Source organism: Colossoma macropomum, unplaced genomic scaffold, assembly GCF_904425465.1.
Source record: "Colossoma macropomum unplaced genomic scaffold, Colossoma_macropomum, whole genome shotgun sequence".
Lineage (NCBI taxonomy): Eukaryota > Metazoa > Chordata > Actinopteri > Characiformes > Serrasalmidae > Colossoma > Colossoma macropomum.
Genome location: NW_023494787.1, coordinates 18,891,503 through 18,913,487, shown reverse-complemented (window position 1 = coordinate 18,913,487; position 21,985 = coordinate 18,891,503). Strand labels below are relative to the sequence as shown.

Here is a 21,985-nt window from a genome sequence, read left to right as displayed (position 1 = left end):
TTTTGAAAAATCTCCTTTAAATAATGAGTCAAGTAGAAGTAGCAGAGTAGGAGTCCTGCAGTGATACTCTTTTTAATACATCCATGAGCTGAACTGAAGTTTGTTAGGTGCTGTTCTTCTCTTTTGGTTGTTCTTTTTGTTTCAAATAAGATGCTAAAGCTTAAATTAGAGGTGTGAACAACAGGAAAGCATTCCTGGAGCTGAACCAACCCATCAGGGTAAAGTTAAGCTCAATAAAGGGATTAAGAACCAAATGTGAATGACTGAATTGAACATAGGAAAAAGTATATTAGCAGCAGGAACAACCTACCACATTTAAAGTCTTATTTGAGCAAGATTAATATCTACCATTTGCAAACAAATCAGCCAAAATCAGCATCAGTGCAAATGCTACAACTTACCCCGTGGGCAGGGTTAACTGTAACAAACTGAGGGGTTTGTTGTAACAGGCACTAAAATTTTGGTAAAATGATGAAAACACAGTAAATTCAATACATTTCTATGTTGTTTGTTTCCAACCTAAATACATGAAAACATGTGAATTAAAATATAAATGATCAGTGAAAGAGAATGTGTTTATTTCATTTATTTTTTACCACAAAGTAAAAGAGCTAACAGCAGATAGATAGATAGATAGATAGATAGATAGATAGATAGATAGATAGATATTTTTTACATGACATCTATAGTACATTTTTGACTCTTATTGTTTACTTTAGGAGGCTTAGTTGTTACACTGTGTTAAAACTAACCTGACCATGTGTGTGGAGCCTGTTTACAACCACCAAGAGGGAGATTAAAATAACATAGGTGTGAAGTCCATGACTTATATTCAGTAATCAGAAGGTTACTTTTATAGCACAAAAACAGTTTTTAGGGTGAACCTAGAGAAATATCTGTACAATTGCTGTGAAAATGTACAGATGACATTGTTTTGAGAATTAAAGAATATGACCAAAAATAGGTTTTCCTTGAATCTGTTTAACTACGTAATACATCCTTCTCATATGTTACTGCATGTTAGGTGTTTCCTCACTCTCCTCTGCTTTCCTCACAAATGTATTTTAAGTAATTAAAAGTAGTAATTTTCAAATACTCACAAAGGTACAAATCTACCATTTTTTTATTTAAGCACAAGCAACAGAGTAAATGTAACTACTTCCTACCCACAGTCTCACAATAACAGACAATACACATTTTATCAAGCATAAACATTGTATTAGTTGTGCTTTCAGAATGCATACAAAGTAATATAGAGAAAAACACGCATACACATTCAGTAAAAATTTGGAACTTAATAAAAACCGGTATAATAAAAATAAAATGTTTGTATAAATTTCAGAACCAGTTCATAAGATGTCATTTCTGCAATGCATGGTTGGGAGTAAAATCTAATGGATGTCTAAATGAAACTTCAAATATGTTTCAGCTGCAGCATTCTGTTAACAAAGTGTATCTTTATGTAACTAAATGTGCCATATCTATAAGTTGCCAGCTAACTTCCCTGAGTTTCCTGCAGCCATTGGTTGACCTTCAGCATCTTCACTGCGCTTGTCCTGGGTCAGTCTCCCACCTGGAGAAGTCCCACCCCAGGAACCAGCCTGTGAAGGTAGGGGGCTCATGGCCTTGTTTCACAATCACCACAGGTGTTCCCTTGTCCCTTCCTGATGGGTCTGTGTCAATATACGTCTTAGCTGTAGGGGAGTAAATCACTCTGTGAGACATCGTTCACTTTCTTTTCACTTCTAAAATGCTGTGCTTTACTGAGTGGACGGCTGCTAAATGCATATTGTCACTATTGTAACAAAACCTCAGAAATTGAACCTTTATAGGAAAAGGACAAACGTGTTCTTAACTTTCATTTTGTTAATGTAACCGGACTACAATATTTAATGTAATTTTTTACCTTTTCATCATAAATTTTTTCATCATGTGTTCGCATTTTTAATCATTTTTAAAATGTGTAAAAGGTAAAAAATTTGTCATGAAGTTCTGATATGACAGTGATCATATGCATACAGACACAAAAATCGAACTGAAATCCTGCCTATGGGACTCATCTGACATGTGATATTGATGATATTGATATTGATCATCTCATTTTGTTGATGCTTGGAATTTTATTTGAACAGTATGACTTCATACTGACTGCATTATACATTGATTGAGGTTAACAGACTTCTATTATATTATACAAAAAAAAGTTCAAACACCAGACATGTTACAATCAGTCCACTATGTTTGAGGTAAAAGGAAATTTGTGTGAATTAGATTTTTTTTGTGAACCATTCCTTTAAGTGGTCACTACTTGCTGGCCTACTGTAAAAAGATGTAAAATGAAGTGGAATAATTATGATAAGTAACATACAAGATCATATGTTTGGCACATGTTTATTCTTAATATGCTTTTGAATTTATGATCACATTAAGAACAGTAATGGCTTCATGCTCATAGTAATTTACCTCTCTTATGCTTTGAGCCTATTAAGCCTTGGATCTCTTATCTCTATAAGGATCTTAGAATCTAGTGTTTCACTTTGATGTTTTTTACGCTCCATGTTCTTGTTACACTGAAGATAATTGTATTATGTTTTTTTTTTTTGACCTACTATTCACTATGACACTGGGAATGATTTCATCTTTAATGTATTTTAATGTCATTTTGTGCTCATGCTAATGCTGTTAGAGGTCCATTTTGATACTCATAATGAAGTAAACCTATTATCAAGCTTAATGGGGTACATTTTACTGGAAGGGGGTGGTTAATATGAATGTGCCTCTTACCAGATTTTACTGATTCAGTTTTCTCCACTTCGTTGGCATCCTTTCCAATCCAGATAAACACCTAGGAGTTTAAACCACATGTTAATGCACAACAGTCCAGTGTTTTATTCACATCATACACATACCAGATGAAGGGTGTCTATGTTGCGGTATAAATGCCCTGTTTCATTACATTTAGTCGTATTAACTGTATGATTTTTTTTTTTACCTGATCCCAGACGTCCAGTAGCATGACGTCATCCTCTGCTAAGTCATCCTGGGTGAACTCACCCGGCACCTCTTCAATCTGAGGATGAACCGTAAAGACTTAGTTTGTCACATGATCAAATGAAATTATGTATGAGTTATCAGTTATTTCCATAATGCTGATATTTTGTTAAAAACCAGTCGGTGGTAATATTACTGTTAACTACAGTACTGCGCAAAAGTCAGAGACTACACATCATTTATTTAATTTACAGTCAAAATTACCATTAAATACAAGTTAATCCCTTTTCAAGGTCAGGAAGCATGTTTTTAACAGAAAATTACACAGAAGCCTTAACTATTAAATATAGCACTTTTTCAGTATTTAATGTGCCCACCCTTTGCCTTTATCATACATAGACTTGCTTTCAGTTTTTCAAAGAAATCAGAAATTCAGTATTTAATGTTCCCACCCTTTGCCTTTATCATACATAGACTTGCTTTCAGTTTTTCAAAGAAATCAGAAATTCAGTATTTAATGTTCCCACCCTTTGCCTTTATCATACATAGACTTGCTTTCAGTTTTTCAAAGAAATCTGCAGGTATATTGTTCCACATCTCCAAAGTTCAGTCCTAGAAGTTGGTTACATTTCCTGCTTCTCACAATCCAAGTAATCTTTATTACAAGTTCACTCTCATCTGTCCATAAAATCTTACTCTACATCTTAGATCTCAGTCTAAGTTCAGTGTTCTAGTGCAAATTTTTCTTTTTTTGTCTTTTTGTTGTCTCAGTAGCAGCTACACAGCTAAACAAACCCATAGTGTTAAGTTGTTTTCTCACAGTTGAAAGCTTTGAGAACTGTTTATCTGATGGTGACAGTTTTAGTGGTCTTGCACTGTTATTAAAACTCCAGTTTTGAAAACTTCTGTTTTTTTTCACTGATCTCTCCACTTCCTTATGTAAGTGGATTATCTTACATCTAGTCTCTACAGAAATATAATGTACTGAATGGCCGTTTTGACTGGAAAACAAATAAATAAAGGGTGGTCTTTGACTTCTACACAATATTGTACATCTAAAATTTATAATTTATGTAATGCTGCCATGAGATAACACTCACTGCTATTTGTTCATTGCTCTTTGTGATGTTTCAAAAGTGGTATTTCAAAAGGGCTGTTCTTAGTCTGGGTCTCAAAAACTAAAAAGATTTTTTATGTGGAAACAGCCAGATGTCACTAAAATATTGCTATTTGTAGTCCCTGGAGCCAAGGAATAGTGCACTTTCTGTCTAGATCATTGACTTGGCTGGTCATTCATGCAAAGAAAAAGCCCTGAAACATGAAGGAATGAGATGGTTGCACTACCGGCCTGATCGAGCATCACCAGGGAAGATGTCCAGGCTCTGGTGATGTCTACGCATCATAAACTTCAATATGTCATTGCAATCAAGCGTTACGCATGATGCTTGCTGAACATGATGTTTGTCTGCCCAAAGGCTTGTTGTGCACTAAAACAGTGTAACTGTACAAAACATGCTACAATTTCAACACAGCTTATCAGTTACAGAGCAAAAAATGTGTTCTATTTTAAATACTCTTGGGGCTCTCCATACAAATTTGCTGTTAGTCATTGGCTCTTTGTAGTGAGAGCTGAATACTCACAATAAATCTGCCTGTTTTGTTGGAGCAGGCAAACAGGCGAGGAGGATGCATGATGGTTTTGCTCTCCAGCTTCTCTGATGTCTGGTACTCAGTCTTTCCACCCAGAGCTTTCCAGAAATCCTCTGTAAACAAAAAGTTTAATAACGGTCATGTCATTTCACACAAAACGCCCAAGCTTAAAGCCTTGAGGTTGGATACTGTTAGTTAAAGCAAGCCTTTGTAGGTCTTGCGTTGAGTTGCCAGTTAATACACTTAAACACTGTGTACACTTATTTATTAGATATGCCCACCTTGTTGGTATACTTTGCAGTCCCTCTAGGTATTTGCAATCACAAATGCAACCAACACTCACACTATTTGCAAGGGCTCATGCTTTTGGCCCATTACCATTTTGGCATTAAGCATGCTTTACAACTGCTGTAAGAGTCCCATCTTTTGTGCAACATGCTGTGCAGACTGTTTGTCTGATTTTCTGGTGGGCTTGGGGGTGGATGTACATGACATAATTGACTAGCATGCTAGTTATTTTTAGATCTAGACACTTTATTTTAGTCATTTTCATCATCTTTCTTGAATATTTGACTGTAGAAATGTGGTGTTAACATTTGAGTCTGTAGTCTCAATTATGTTCTCGTTTCTCAGAGAAATTCTAAATTTCTTATTTGTTTCTCCCTTATTTTTATCAAATTAACTTAGCTACATTCAAGTTGAAGAAACCTTTAGGCACACAATCATCACAACAATTTAACTGCAAACACAAAAGCGGTGCAAATATTAAGAAAAGCAATTTTAGCCTGCAATGATCACAAAAAAACTGACTGGGTCAGTGTTCATTAGTACATCAGTACACAACAGTGAAGCTGTTCATTGTTCATATAGGCAAAAATGACACAAGGAAACAGGAGTCTGAAGCATTAAAAAGTGACTTTAATAATCTCTTTAACACACTCAGAAAATTCAACGTGCAGTCATTTATCAGTGGTTCTCTGCCTGCAGCGAGAAGTTAAATGTTCAACTGGCTACATAAAAACTATGGGACAAACAGACTGAATTTTATTGACAACTTTAACCTGTTTTTTAGGAAGAGGGAATTTTTAGTTGAGATGGACTGCAACCAACAAAAGCAGTGTCAAATTTCTGGCAGAGAACCTCATTTTCACTATGTGCAACTTATCTACCTCCATTGGTGGGGACACATCAGCACTAATGCCCAATGACTCTGTCATCACTCCAGAGCCACAACATCCTCACCCCCCACTGATAACGCCTTCAAGGAGCCATAACATCCTCCCCCCAGTGAGAATGCCCTGACGGAACTGCACTTATTGGATTAGAGCCATGATGATGTTCGACTTTCCTCCATCTCCACCACTTCTTTACCCCACCTGAACCTCCCACCAGTTATGGAGAAGCTGGTATTGGCTGGGATGAGGCTGTCACTTTTCCTGTCAGCCAGGCCTCAGGTTCAGCAAAAAATCAGCCTAGTCTTTCCTCCACCCTTATCTACTGACACGTGCCCCTCTGCCCATAACCTGCTAATATATTATGATATTTATTTTTCAGTTTCCTTTTTGTTAGTTTTTGTAGAATTGTCAGATGGTGGGGATAGGGCCGCCAGAGATACTTGTGCACAGGGGCTTTATGAGACCATGATCTGTCCCTGGTGGAAAGATCGAGGTAATACCGACTTTGAAAGTGTGAGAGGGCAATTCAGTATATTTAAATATGTCCCTCTTACCTGGCTCCTGTCCCTCTGTGATGCGCTTTGTCCCACACTGCAGTAGCTCGCTCATGTATTTTGCTCCATGCTCCTCTTCCTCACTGGCCCCCTTCCCCACCCACATATACGCCTCCCCCTCAGGCACCTTCAGCAGGTAGGCATCATTGGAGTTCAGACAGGATGCTTTGGCATCAACCTGTGAGAAAGGGGACATGCGAATGCCAACAGAGCTGATAAATGATCTGATGAAGTGCATACTCAAAAAAGATGTGTTAAAAATAACACAGTGTATGCGTCCAGCCAAATACAAAACATTATAATACAACAAGTGTATCCTACACTTTTCTTGTATTTATGTCCCCCCCTGGGGTGCACTTTAATGTTTTGTATGGATTTATGCACCAAAAACTGGCATAATTCATGTTTACATGAGCATTTTATAGCCTCATTTTATCTCTTACAATTAAACAAGCTGTTTTTGTGTGTTTTTTTCTTGTGACACAAAATGAGTGCTACTTATTAACACATCATTTCTGACAGTGTGGAACACTTTGTTACACTGTAGAAGCTCACCTCAGAGATGCGTGTGATTGTGCCCAGATTTCTGCGCACTTGAAAGAGGCGGGTGGAGTCTGGAGGAGCCTGTCCCCCCTCCCTGGATGTTCCATTCTTATACACCACCAGAGGCTTGGCTTTGAACAGGCTTAGCAGATGCGCTGGCTCTTTCCCCTGGGTCACACGCACCTAAATTATGATCATGAGAACCATAATCAATATAGTCATTTTAATTTTAAATTAATTAATCTTTTTTTTTTCACTGCAACTCCAGGTATGACCACAAGATGGCACTGTATTTCAATAAAACTGCAAAACTGGAGTAGATTTGTAATGCTTGTTAATCCAGATTTAAATGTAGGTGTGGTTATATCTGTTAAGTATGAAAATTAATTCCTTAAGAATCTCAGTCTAGTAAGGCAAATATAATTGATAGCCACAATGAAAAATGTAAACCTTATATTTTAAATGGGCGAAAACTAAAGATTAGTATGTTTTTTGTTGTAGTTCAGTATTATTCCCCCAGGCTCATCATGCTGTCATTCTCACTACAATACCCAGCATGCATTGCACAAATACATCATAAGCATTGGGATCCCTGTAGTGTCAATCCTGACTCCTTACGTTACTTTGTGTAAACTTGCTTAGGTCAACAGGTTTTTTCACCCTTTCAGCCAGATTAAATAAGCCAAACTGAGTTAAAGTATCTAGAGAGCCAGCAACCTGCAACTTTAGTTTTTAGACTTTATCTCTAATAATCTGACAAGTAATTTCTAATGCAATGGAGATTATGGGTCTCCATTATAAGATTTTAAGTCAATTACTGCAGTGAAATGGCTGCAATAAGATATCCGCCTTCCTAAGAGTAACATTAGCCTTCCTTCTGGATTCACCAGATAACAAACAAATCTCCCCAGATCAGTTCCTCCCACTCTATTTACTTCTTTAGAAGGGGGTTTTCTAGTTTTTAAAGCTGAAAGTTTATTGGAAAATATAACTATGGTTGTTTAACTATTTATTATTTAAGGCTGGTATGTAGTGTAGCTAAAAGCAATGCAGCAGACTGTCCTTACATATAGCATGTGTGTATTATGTGTAGATCTGAGATAAAGATGCGACCACAAAAGTCACCTGGACAGCGTTTCCGCCAAGCGAGCGGTCCAGTTCCACGGTTAAGAAGGCCGAAGCAGTCAGCTCATCTATTGTGCTGCTGGAGCCCTGCCTAAGGAAAGAGTGTGAGTAAAATTGCTCTTGTAGTGCAACTGAATAAACTCACTGCATTCTTTTTCAAATCATCTCTATCAAATCATTTGAATTCAGTCATACACCCACAAAAGATATGAGACTTCAATGTAAATCTTGTGTGAATCTTACCAGGTGTAGATGACCTGTCCTCTTTTGTATGTATATAAAATAATATAGCAGTCTCCACCATAGAATTGCCCGTAGGTCTTTGGATCAATAGGTACTTTGCTCTCTCCTTTACTGCCCGTCTCTACCCTCCATATCTGACAATAAAACAAGCAAACCATCAGATACACTGCTATTGCTTTTATCATTGATAAATTACACATATAATGCTGATAGGATGCTGACAGAATGGAGGATACATGATTTCTACAATGTCTCTTTTTAGCAACTACAAACCCAGAGCACACTTAATGGAGTCCAACACAGGCCCAGCCCTGTCAGACACTTCAAAGACTGGGCCCTACCATGCCTCAGATCACAAAAAACAATCAGAAAGCATTAAATCAGCCAAAGTCAATAAAGTCAAATGAAAGAGAATGCATTGTATTTTTCCAAATCATTGGTGTTTCGGCTTGGTATACCCAAAACAATTAAATCTGTTGTGCTTAAAACAGGATATATTCCACACTACCCAGCTATTTAAAACTATGGGAACTTTCTTGATGATTGGTACAGGAGACAAGGTTTTATTGGCTTCATCTGTTTGCATACTGGGTGTGTCTTTCCCCTTGTTTTTCCTACCATCTCTGTCTTTCCTTGTAGGCTATGTTCACTGACCGGAAAACTGGCCTAATGAGCCTGATTTGCCACGGAAGGTCTTATGCTGTGACCCACAGTTATGAAATTATGTGCAATAAATGCAACATGATCCAGAAATGAAGCATTGATCTGCAGCATTTATTGCCTTTGTTTTACTTTGTTTTACTATTTTGTCATGACTGATATATATGACTATAGGGTAACTTTAACTGCAGGTGCACTTTTCATCTAGTTTTACATTTGAATTGCTGTTTGTAGGCTTTGGCCTTCTGACATTGATTCTCTCCACTTGTCAGACCAAATTTGCACTCCATATAACATTGCATCACAATGAAACTCAAATTGTGTGTAAATTGCATTTGTGAAGGCACTGTATGATTCTGTGCCAAACAACATGGCATACTACATGGACAAGCGTGAAGCCTTTTTATATTTTTTTCTGAATTTTCAGCACTAGCATGTACCTGAAGCTGTAGTTTCTCAATTAAACGGGTCAGTTAAAATGCCAAATTAAACATATCAGAGGTGGTGTATATTACACAGCTCTTGTTCTGTAAACAGTGATTCCATACCAACCACATCTGTGTGCATAGCAACTAAAAGCCATAGATCTTTCTGTGATTCTGTTTTGCAGGTGTAATAAAATATGGTGTGTACAATCATAGGATCAAATAAACTTTCAGTGGTGAAGATGAGTCGACACAAATGAAGTGTAAGCATGACCAAATGGTGGAGAAGTAAAAAACCAAGGTCCATTTATTGTACAATGATCGTATAATGATGTCCATAACAGTGGAAGGTAAAATAATGGAACCAGCAGCCTAACTTAACAACCAGCAAGCAGCGCAGTCTCACTGGGGCCTAGAGTATGGAGGGGCTCCCTGATATCTTTACTAGACCCTTTATATTGCTATTCATGCAGTTTTACACCTAGAATTCATGGGACGCTACTATAAATATGTTAGCACACTTCAGCCATCAGCCTACATTAGTTGAGACATAGAAATAGTGTGTGGCTTTGTGTACCAAAAAGAGTCATAATTCATTTTTACCTCACCATTTCTCAACCTCTTTATCCCTTAGAAATAAATAGACTGTTTTTGTTACTGTGCCTTTAAATTGATATATTTAAATGAACTCTGGTCTGACTGGCTGCTCTGTATTGTGCCTCATTCAAAAAGCAGTCCAGGCTGAAACATTCCTCATAACTTCAGTGTGAATGGGCGGGGCTAAATGCTGTGGGTTGAATAGCTGGATATATGTAAATGTGTTTGTTTTTCATGACATTACCAAAACAGTGAATCCAAAACTGGCTGTTTTTGCAGCTTAATTTCCATATAGGGACTGTACGGACTATGGTCTGAATGGTACACTTAAGTTATTACATGAAATGCTTATGAATATGCTGCCTGATGCCTGAAACATGGTTTTACGATGGTTTTGCAATAAGATTTTGGCCTAAAATACATTTTTTAAAATCCATCCAGAGATACATGCAAAGTGAAAACTTATTTTTCACATGCACCATTATTTGACCATTATTGAAATCAGATAAAAACTCCAAAGACAGGTTAGGTTAACTGGTGGTTCTGGATAGTAAATAAAAAGGCTATATTTGCATTGTAGACACTGTAACCCTTGGTCCACCATTGTACAGTAAATATGAGTCTGTATGCTTCTCTACAGTCTACTATTTCATATTAAATCCCTCTGAATGACTTCATATCTTAATGTTTGAATTCCCCTTTAATAAACCACCAGAATCATGAATGCACCTCAGCACTACATCACCTAGGCCTCATATCTCTACTACTTTAACCCTATAGGTCCTCTCCAGCACTCCTGTGGCACCTCTGATACAACATCAAGCTATCTCACCTCAGAGGTTTCATGGTATAAGCTTACATTCAGACACTTCTCATATATGCATGTCACATTTCTCCTTTTGAATGATGTGGCAGCATTATTAAAACTAGCATGGCCAGTTTTGTTGATGTTTACTCTGTGGTTGATGAGTTTCCCCGGTAGGTTCGTAAATATCATTCCTAGAGTGTTTTGGTAAAGTTCTTTAGAAATTGTTTGAACTATCCTGTTTGAAAATATGTGAGTAAAACTTTCAAAATAATGACTGTCTTAGTGTCAATGGTTCATGTTTATTCCATTGCAAAAGGACTAAAGAGACTGTTTGGATAAATTAAATTGCCTCTGAGAACTTTAAACTTGAGCCATTAAACCTGAGATCTAATAGTGAGCTTGTACTCTATTCTATCTACGCACCACCAGAACAACACTGTTTGCCCTGGACAATAACGCTGTATCTGTCATTGCCATTTAAATTATCTTTACCTATTCAGTGAACCATCACCCCAGCCCCCTCCACACATACACAAACAGTAGACAGTCCCTCCAGCACCTGTCATGGCTATTGTGCAGCTCACCTGTGTTTCTCCTGTGCCATCATCCACCATGTTGTACTGTGCTGCCATTTGCTGAGACTCATGAAGTTTGGAGGCATCAAATTCAACCTGTTGAATCTTTGCGATCCGCTCGGTCACATAGACCCTGCCCAGACCCTCGCTCTGGTCCTTCTCCTTCCAGTCCTTAAAGAACTGCTTGAAGATGGGGGTCTCCCCTCCCTCTGGAAGGACCTGGATCTGTGTATGACATTGGAGCACTCTGATAATTTCATACGCAATAAATGCATCGTACTGACGACCGAATGCTGTAATGCTTGCTTATACACTGACAAAAAATAAATTATTCTTATTGATTGTTGAAGCCAAGTAAGATATTTTTAAAGGACTGTTAACCTGTGTGTTTGCAGGATAGCCCATCTGTTGGATGAAGCCTTCAGCTGTCTTCATGGCCTCTTTTCTCTCATTGGGGTTTGCATTCCGGCCTGGGTCAGTCGCAAAGTGAGTGCAAAACAGTGGAACAAAGGCAAGAACAATGAGGTCTCAAGCTTGGATTTACCAGTTTACTATTATGTACCATTTGCAAGTTAACTTAAAGGTGAATTCCATCAATTTTTCTAAATTAAATGTTTAATATGTAAACAAAGTGGTTTGATGTGAAATGCTCTCTTCTAAAGAAAATGACCAAGTCAGAATAGTTCACAGTGGTGGTAATAGGAACCAGACATCTGAAGAGTTTAATGTCTCTAAAAGCCACCTATTGAATTATGCAGAAAAAAAATGGGTGGAATTCTCCTTTAACTTCTAAAAATGTGAAAATGCACTCATTTGTAAAAAAAAACAAAAAACTTTTCTGGCTTTACAATGAATATAACAGCAGTAACCACAAGCTAGTGGTGAATGTGAGTTTTTTCAGCATCTACAAACAGTTTTAATGTTTTGCTTCTCAGGAGCCTCAGGGCAAAGCACACATTGTCCTGAGGATTGCTTGGTTAAGCTGGGTGTACCTTTCCACACATAAATCATCTTGCTCTTGCCGTGATCCAAAATGAAACATTCATCAGACAAGAGATGAGTCTGAGAGAAGGGATTCTCCTCTGATACGAGTGACACTTGCATTTTTCCAGTGGCGTCAGATACCTAATGAACAAAATATTTTTAATGTGATTCCACATTGCATTTGCACTTATATATTAATAAGAGCAAGGTTCAAATGTAGTGCAGCTTATGCACTTCCTTACCATGTAAAGTTTCGCCATTTTCCTGTTAGACATATCAGCAACAATGTCATCATTATCATCACCATCTGGTAGGGTTGGCTTATCACCGAGAACCTACAACATTCAAATGACAGTGCAAATGTTAGAAATACATTCTCATATATCTGCACAGACACATCAAGCCAAATCATACATCCCCTAACAACTGGTTCATTATGTACATGCATACAACTGCCAATGGCTAAAAGAGAACACATTAGATTCTCCTGTTCTATATTTTTACTGTACTCTACTGAAGTCTGCTTATAACATTGAACATTTCTGTGGTTTTATGTACTAAAAAAGTCATAATGCATTTTTACACACATTCCAAACTCTCTCCATTTGAGTTAAATGGGCCATATCTGTGACTCTAAGACTGATATATGTAAATGACCTCTGTTCTGAATCGCTGCTCTGTGTTGTGCCTCATTCAAAATCAAAGTCTAGGATGAAATGTACAGTACAAGCAAAATGCACTTCACAAACTTCAGCCTGAAATGTCTGTTACAGTCTGTCTGCAATAACAACACTTCTTATCACTTGTGAATACGCAGGCTAAACTGCTGCAAGGCTTAATGAGAAGTTATACAGTCATATGCAAAAGAACACACTCTGCTCATTTGAATGCACAGTTTCTATTTATATGCCCCGTTTAACATACTAAAAAAACTACATAAAACAATAAAAAAACAGAACAATAACATAATATAATATAATATTTATTTTTTCAATATGTTAAATTCAGCAAATAAACAGTATTTGTGCATTGAAATATGCAGAAGTTTGTTCTCTGTAGAAGATGTCTTAACCAAATCTTTGTAGATGACTCAATGGAAATGTATTCATATTCAAAATAGACTTTTTTTGCAGCTTAGTTTGGTCTAACATGGTTTAACAGTGTTTACATAGTACATCAGATTCTTTCATTTACAAAAAGCAAGGGAAATTCAGTTTTCTATAATATGAGCCCTTTAATGGTCTTTTTCTCCTAACAGCAAGTTTTCTGCTTTTTAACAGTGAGCTGCTCAGCTGGCCTTGGTTTTGACAGGTGCAGGGTTACCTTGGTCAGCTCGCCAGGTTCATGTCCTTCCTCAACAATCACAAGCTGAGCTCTGCCATTTCGCTCATTATCGCGAATACCAGTGGCCACCTGGGCTGCCTTCAGTCGCTCAAACTTGTTGCTCATGGAGCCACACCACTGGTAGATAACCTGGACAGAGAGAGAAAGAGGTAAGGGGTGAGAAGAGAGAGAGAGAAAAAGAGAGTGTCCCAGGCCCTTTCACTGAGTATACAACAGTACTGCTTAACTTTCCCTATTTATTCATTACAACAGTTAATCTCATTTTACCTTCTTCATGTCAAAGGTACCCTCAAAGTGAAGGTCTTTAACAAATGTAACTGTTTATTTGCAGTAGTACAGCTTCTTACAGGGCCTTGGAAACAGCCTTTTCTATCATTCCAGATGAGAAATATTTTAGTGTCTCTTTTTCAGCGACAGCAAAGATAACATGGACATTTATCACAATGAACTTTATTTCCCGTTACAGGCATCATAATGATAATAAGAGAGTTATTCATTCACTCTGAGGGTTCAGTGTATTATGTGTCACAACAATTAAACACAATCTTATAGATAGGATATCAAACTTCTCAATCCTATCTCAAGTGAAGCTACAGTATAAACTATATGCTATGTGTACTCATTAAGGCTAAAGTTCAAATAAATTAGAGCAGAATATCAGGACTTTTTTCTTCTTGCTTTTGGTTTCATCACTGCTTTATGCATTTTGTAAATAAGGATCCTGGGCCTCGCCAAACTTGTCTTGTCCTTTCAGTTTCCTTCGAGTAGTTATGGTTTAGTTGTTTATACATTACTGGCTGTAACTTCACACTAAGCCAAATACCCACACATTCCCTCCCATGGAGCTACAAAGCAAACATTTTATGTGTATGCTCTTCACAGAAGATCCTGTTTGATACTTGGTTACTATAATACTATGGTTGCATGAACACATTCCAAAAGGCAATATGACAATTTCTCATTGGCATTCTGTGGGAAGAAAATTTTTGGACATTTTATTAGGGGTGAAATAATGTATAGTTTATATAGTTGTAATATACACTCAATTTTTGATTGATTCTGATCTCGAAAATAGAGCTGACTATTTTTAGAAGGAAACCATGTGAAAGTGTGTGCATGAAGTGAAGTGCCTGCTGAACGCACCTCGCATTCAACCTATAGCAGATTCAGCCAATGGAAAATCACAGTGCTGCAGCAGGGTCTACCCCCCACTCTTTATCATAACGCTATACGCTGTGTTCTTGGAACATGAAGGCAGCCAAGAACCTCCACAATCGGTAATGAAAGTGGTGTTTTACTTTCTAATTTTCTGCAAACTTTAACATTATTTGATGTTTCTTCAAACTTTAACATTATTTTTAAAAGGTGTTATTCTATGGTTTGTTAGTTTCATTTTTTTAAAAAAATGTCTCTACCTTATAGCTTACGATTACTACTTAGATTTATTTGCAACAATCAATATGTTGTTGACAACATGCAGAGTGTTTTTCTTCTTTCAGTTAGACCCTTGAAGTAAGATAAAGATAAGCATCTGAGCACTCTTGAGATGTCTTGTTATTTTTAGTTCAGGAAGTGCACTAGATTTAAGCATTTATTGGTTGATTACAGAAACCCATAAATGAAATAAGGCTGTTTTAAGATGTATTTTAATGGGAAAATGCACCAAACCTGGCCTTTTCCACCCCTGACTATAACTAAGTTACTGTTTCAGTGTTTTGAAAGTTTAGTGTTTAAATTAAGTGATCAGTGACTTGATTATTGACAATGGCTTCCACTAAACAGCAAATGAGAGACCCTTGGAAAAGACTGGCCTTCTTGTTGATACAGTTTTAAATTTCGATATAGTGTTTTAAACGTTCATTCTTTCAATTTCTAAGTACTGTTATTGAAATTGTTACACCCTTACAATTTATAACAGAAAATGGAATGACTCATATAAAATCCTAGTCTAGGTAAACCATACCATCTCTTATAAAGACGTATATTACGTTACTCTTTTTGTGGGACCTTACCGCGCCCAGGTCCACTATGAAGCAGTCACCCTTGTTGAAGCTGTTCCAGTCCAAAGGCACCTCCGTAGCCCTGACCACTCGCCGGCCCTTGATGTGGAAGAGTCGCTTGGCAGAGAGGTCATTGGTGACCACATGCTGGAACCCTGACGACACACCGCCTGACTAGAGTCAAAAAAAAGAAAGGAAAAAAAAACAAACCTTGTTTTTACTTTCCTGCTTTCCTCTCTGGGCCTCACGTCTCTATGAGTCAAGCCCGTCTGCAAAGCACAAATCTTTGCTTCACAAACAGCAACTCTTTAGATCAGCATCTTGTGTTGGGTTGAATAAATGGAGCATTTTGAGCAGGAAGGCACTTGTTTATTGATCTTGGCCAGTGTCCTCACCTTAGTCCTAAACAGTGAGCCATTATAAGTCAAAGGGCCAGGATAAACAAGGAAACAGTGCTTCATGGCAAATATGATGTTCTAGAAATAAAAATTAGACCGTAATAGCATACTAGCATAAATGTTTGTGTAATGGTCTCATGACAGAAGACACAGTATATGTTAGGGCAGATGACCCAGTGTATGGCAGTGCTGTTCTTTTACCATTAAACAAGTATTTAAAGTTAAAATTAAGCTACATGTTTAAAAAATAAAAGTTTCTAAATGGCTTGAATGTACTGATTGAGGTATAGAAACTAGACCATAAGTGGAAGTTGTTAAAACTTTCTTTAAGTTTCTTCATGCTTTCAAGAATTGGTTCATTATAGAACCATCCATTGTAAAGTTCCAAAAGTGGTCGAGGTTCTTCTTCTAAAGAATCTTTTTGGGCACCTTTATTTTTAAAAGTATAGATCTCTGAAGTTGTGTGTCTTTCTGTAATGGGTGCCATGTCCATATTAGGAACTCTTGGTCTAAGCATGTTTTCTCTATGGGAAAAATGAATGGCATTTTATTTTATGGCTCTCCATGGTAAACAAAAATGTTCTGATATGTTTTGACCTGTTTTTTCCCAACATCTGAATTTTGACGTTGTTTAGCAATCAAAATATAAATAATGCTAAATTCATGTTACAGGCAAGCTAACACTGCTGCACACTGAAATGAGGTCACACGAAAGTAAGTGTACTATTAAACTTCAACACTGTTGTATAAAAACACCACCTACTCAAACTGTCACTGTGAAAGCAACTTAAGTCCTTTCTGCAGACCTCCTAGTGGCCTTTCCACCAGAGGAATGGAAATCGAGTTATCAGATATTCTTATTAATATAATCAAGTAAAATAGTTTAAAATATAATTACAGTATAATTATAGTTCAAAGTATAATTACAATTTGATTAAAATATTTGAAAAATCCTAATTTAATTTAAACATTGATAGCGTAACTGAGGGACCTTCATAACAGCCTGAAACTGCATTATATGGCTGCCATAAAAAGAGTTAAATATCACATTTTACAAAGCGTACTGGTTTGTAAGGGGTATTTTGGTGAGGTTGCCAGTCTTATGATTTAAAAGTAAAGGTCAGAAGCAGAAGTTTATGGCCGGTATGGGTTCATACTTTGTATGTGATCCCTCCTTTGAAGTAGCTGGTGAAAGCAGTGGATTCATAGCCCTGGAGTTCACGGTACTGAACTGGTTTACCCCCCAGATAGTCATCCAGTTGTACAGTAAATATAGCTGCAGCTGTACTTTCATCCTGAGTGCACTCTTTACCTGAACAGAGGCAGAAAAGGCAAGACATACAGTCACGTAAAAAAGTAAGTACACCGCATCAAATGTTTCATTTTTTGACATATGTGGGCATATCAGTGTTTGATCATAGGCTAAACAGTAATGTATAGATAAATGTCAAGTCATACCACAAAATTTGACATTGCAATCATTTTTATGAAAATAAAATAACTGAGATGTCTTCTTAACTGTTGAAAAAGTAAGAACATCCCTGGTTTCAGTAACTGGTATTGCCCCTTGACTGAAACTACTTATGTGGGCGTTTCCTGTACCTATCAGTTTTTTATATCTACTGGGAAAGAATTTTGCTGACTCTTTCATGCAGAATTTTTTCAACTGTGCAATGTTTGAGGGGCTTCTTGCATGTACAGCCCATTTCAAATTTCCTCACAGCATTTTAATGGGATTCAGATCTGGGCTTTGATTAGGCCATTCCACAACCCTCCATTTCTTCCTTTTGAGCCATTCCTTGGTGGATTTATTTGTATGTTTGGAATCATTGTCCTGTGGGAAAGTCTATGCCTTCAGCTTCAACTTTTTTATCGATGGTCTCTCTTTCTCTCCAAGTACTCTCTGGTATGAGTTGATGCTATGACTGCAAGTTGGCCAGGCCCTGACGCAGCAAAACAGCCACAAACCATAACTTTTCCACTACCATGCACTACAGTTAAGCGTGAGGTATGAGGTTCTTCTATTCTAACGTTTTCTAGTACTGTGGCCACACAACTCAATCTTTGACTCGTCTGTCCACAGCACATTGTTCCAGAAATCCTGGTCCTTGCCTAGATATTGATTAGTAAACTTTAGTCTTGTTCTAATGCTTTTTTAGACAGCAAATGCTTCCTCCTGGTGCACCTCCCATGTAGGTGAAATTTGTGCAGTCTTGTTCTGATGGTAGATGTAGGCACTTTGACATCCACAGAGGCAAGAGCTACTTGCAGATCCTGTGAAAAAATTTGGGGGTTCTTTAGTACTTCTTTTAGCATCTTATGGTCTGCTCTTGGGATTATGATTGCAATGGGTTTTAAATCTTCACCACTTGTAGATGATCTTCCAGACAGTGGAAGGATTGATTTCTCATATTTTGGAAACACTTTTTAAACCCTTTCCCAGACTCCTAGGTACCTACAGGCTTCTTTCCAAAGGCCTCAGCTTGTGATCTAAGCATGATGTTACCCCAAACTCCAACAGCAAGGAGCAAAACAGACCAGATATCTGAGGTTTAAATAAATCAAGCTCCTCCAGGATATTCTTGAACAGTGTTCTGATCATTGGGGGCATCTGATTTCAATTTGACACATTTGGAGAAGTGATACTTACTTTTTTCACATATGGAATTTACATTTCTATTTATTTCAATTATATAATGGAGGACATAGGTGTCATTTGTTAAATTATAAACCTTTATCTATGAACACTGTTTAAATGAGATGTCTTTATGTCTAAATATGCTGAAATAGTGTAAACTTTCCACAGGGTGTACTTACTTCTTCACATGACCATACATAGACAATGGCGGTATTCTTATATTTTAGCGTGTGACTATGTTAAAATGAATATTTAATGCTTATTTACTTGATATGGACAGTTATACACAGATGTCTAATGCCATATATTGTAACATGCTATGTATAGTTATTTACAGCAAGCCTTTAATAAAACACTATTCCATAAATGGGTCTGAAAAGAACATTGTTAAGTAGCACTGCACTGTAAAGGGGACGTCCGTTTTCACACTCTAATATAGCTATTAACACCCACTGTGTTAACCATGTTTTACACTCACAGACTCTACTGTAGCATCAACTTTCATGCTTTACAGCCAGTTTTAATGATAAGCTGCAAAGTACACAGAAGCAATGTAGTGAGCTGGCAGTTGCTCTGTAAAAGGCCTTGAAAGTGTTCCTGTCCATTATGTGGCTAGCTGCATTAGGGTAAACACATCCTTAGGATGAGGACATGATAGACAGGAAAGCCATTAAGAGTCCATTTACATCCTTAGTGGTCAATGATTCTTAATGGGGGGGGGGGTTATAGGAAGACTGAGAACACAAATCTGTGACAAAGACAGTGCTATTGACCTCCATTCAAGGTGGTGAGGTTAAGAACAAAATCATCATTTATAGTCAATTTAATTCAATTCTTTTCAAATTGTATCATAACTCAAACCATTTCTTTATGTCAGTATTTCATTGCTGTCATGTCTTTTTTTTTTTTTACACTGTTTTGAAAATATCAGCTGCCCTTTCATTTCATGTAAAATGGGTAAGTAGGAAGCATCCATGTAGCACATTATCATAAAGTAAAGTTCAGTACGTTGTTTCCTTCTTCTGTAAAGTTAATGTTTTGGTCATATTGTTCTGACAGCATTAAATTGTTGGAAAGAATATGTGGGATGAGAACTTTGTTGATTGCATTTTATACATCCTTCACTTGGACCACATACTTCGTAGAATCATACTTCCTCACAAACATCATGAAATCTTCCCACTTCTGCACACAGTAACCTTTGACTTGTCATAAAATATGACATTCAAAGCAAAGTTTAATCAGTATATAAAGTCATGTGTTGTAATAATGTTCTAACTTTAGGCCAAATCGGTCAATAGCAGTATGACAGTGGCAGCAGAGCTTTGAATCACTGATTTATAGTCTTACTAGGGACCGGCCAAGATTGGAATCTGTGGATTTTTGCTCAAAATTTAAAAAAAAACTTGCCTATTTATTGTTTTTATTTCAGGAGATCTGTGCAATTTTATGGGATTTATGGCACTTTATTTAATTCATCTTATTTAAATAGGCAGCTGATTTAAAATTAAACAATTTTAAATGCCAGTTTGCCCCATTAAAGAGCAAATAATGTTGTTTTTATTGCAAGTTTGGCTAACTGAACAGACTGGAATTGTGCTAATTGCTTTGATGATTCATTTATCCCTCGCAATATGAGCTTTAGAATAAAAGGTCTGATCAAAATTGGCCACAAAAGTCAGCCATTGGCCAATTTGGCTGTAAAGAAATCAGAATTAGAATCGGTCATAAAAAAATCCTAACCTGTGCATCTCAACCTCTTAGTATAGGTAGAATTAATTACTGTAAAGACAAGACAAGTTACCCCAACCGTTTCACCCCGACCCTTTAACTTCCCTAACCTGCTGATCAGCTTCGTGCTCTATGTTTTAAAGCCTGTTTTTTGTTTGATAGGTAAATGACATGCCCTAATAAATCATGCTATTACACTTCCACCTGCTAGCCTGGCTATTTAAAGCCTTCCTTATCTGAGCAGTTCTCATCAGAATACAATCAGGGCACTTTGCCAATTCCATTTTGATACCAGTGATTCCACAGGTTTGTCATTCATTTTCCCAAGTTAGCTCAGATTGTTTTAAATAAATGTACACTGTTACGGATGAGTGCAAACATGTAAATACATGTTATACATTTCCACCTTTTACAACATCAACATCATCTGCATAGACATGAATCACCCTCCATACAGATTCTTTCAGCGGCAGTACATCACCCTCTTTTTTAATCTGAAATTATGTAATATTCTGAGTTAAGCCTGTGCCAGACAAATTACTCTTGGTATTTTTTTTTTTTTTATTTTGCTTACCCAGCCAGAAGTGCAGATCATAGAAGCAGACATCCTTTTGTTTAACAGTGCGGAGGACAAGGTAGGCATCCCCCACATAGAAAGCTCCGTGCAGGCTTTCAGGCACTGGAGCCAGCTCCATACGTTCAATCCTCCAGATCTGCAGACCGGTGCACTTACCGGCCTGCTCGAACTCCTTATGGTAGACACCCATGACTGGAGTGGAGTGCGTAACGCTCAGGTGTGCTGAGTGTAGAGTTAAGTAAAACAGACACAGACACAGCTGCTCTGCAACCGGGCAAAACTGAACCAGCAGCAGCAGAGGGCAACAGTCTTATACAGAGAGCAGAGAGCAAGTGGGTGTGTTCAGTAAATCACCAAATAAAAGAACAGAACAGAGAGGCATATGTACAGAGAGAGAGAGAGAGAGAGAGAGAGAGAGAGAGAGAGAGAGAGAGAGAGAGAGAGAAAGAGAGGAAGAGAGAGAGAGAGAGAGAGGAAGAAAGAGAGGAAGAGTTATAGAGAGATAGAGAGAGGAAGAGAGTTAGACAGTCAGAGAGAGAGAGTGCAATTTTCATTCAATTTTATGAATATAATTATTAATTTTATTGTTTATTTTTCTTCTTAAATTCTATTCGTTCTGTACTTGCCACCATTGCACAACATAGACAGTCATGCCGATTAAGCTACTTTGAATTGAACTGAGAGAGAGAGAGAGACCACTACACACACAAACACACACACACACACACACACACACACACACACACACACACACACACACACACATGCAGAGTTACTACGAATGATAAATCACATTTCCATGGAAGGGGAAATGAAACGAAAGGCACAGTTTTCTGTGAGCTGACTGAGTGCTGTGCCCAGGCTACCCATGTTAACAGTTCATCTACTAACGTTGTGTTCATTATTGTGCGATAAATGCAAAATGTAAAAAAAAGATTATACCACATACAATATACAATTATAAGCT

General features: G+C 37.4%; 1 protein-coding gene across 1 annotated transcript; it reads right to left on the bottom strand.

Annotated features, from left to right (window-relative positions):
- Positions 1–825: 825 nt before the first annotated feature.
- scin (scinderin) lies at positions 826–21,332 on the bottom strand. The gene is made up of 16 exons (XM_036566344.1): positions 21,016–21,332; positions 17,230–17,384; positions 15,687–15,848; positions 13,654–13,803; positions 12,573–12,665; positions 12,339–12,471; positions 11,728–11,816; positions 11,356–11,571; positions 8,282–8,415; positions 8,039–8,129; positions 6,926–7,096; positions 6,371–6,548; positions 4,633–4,754; positions 2,993–3,070; positions 2,785–2,845; positions 826–1,694 (listed from the first exon to the last, which is right to left on the bottom strand). The coding sequence occupies exons 1-16, from the start codon at positions 21,206–21,208 to the stop codon at positions 1,543–1,545; spliced, it is 2,178 nt and encodes a 725-aa protein (XP_036422237.1). The 5' UTR covers positions 21,209–21,332; the 3' UTR covers positions 826–1,542.
- Between the last annotated feature and the right edge of the window lie 653 nt (positions 21,333–21,985).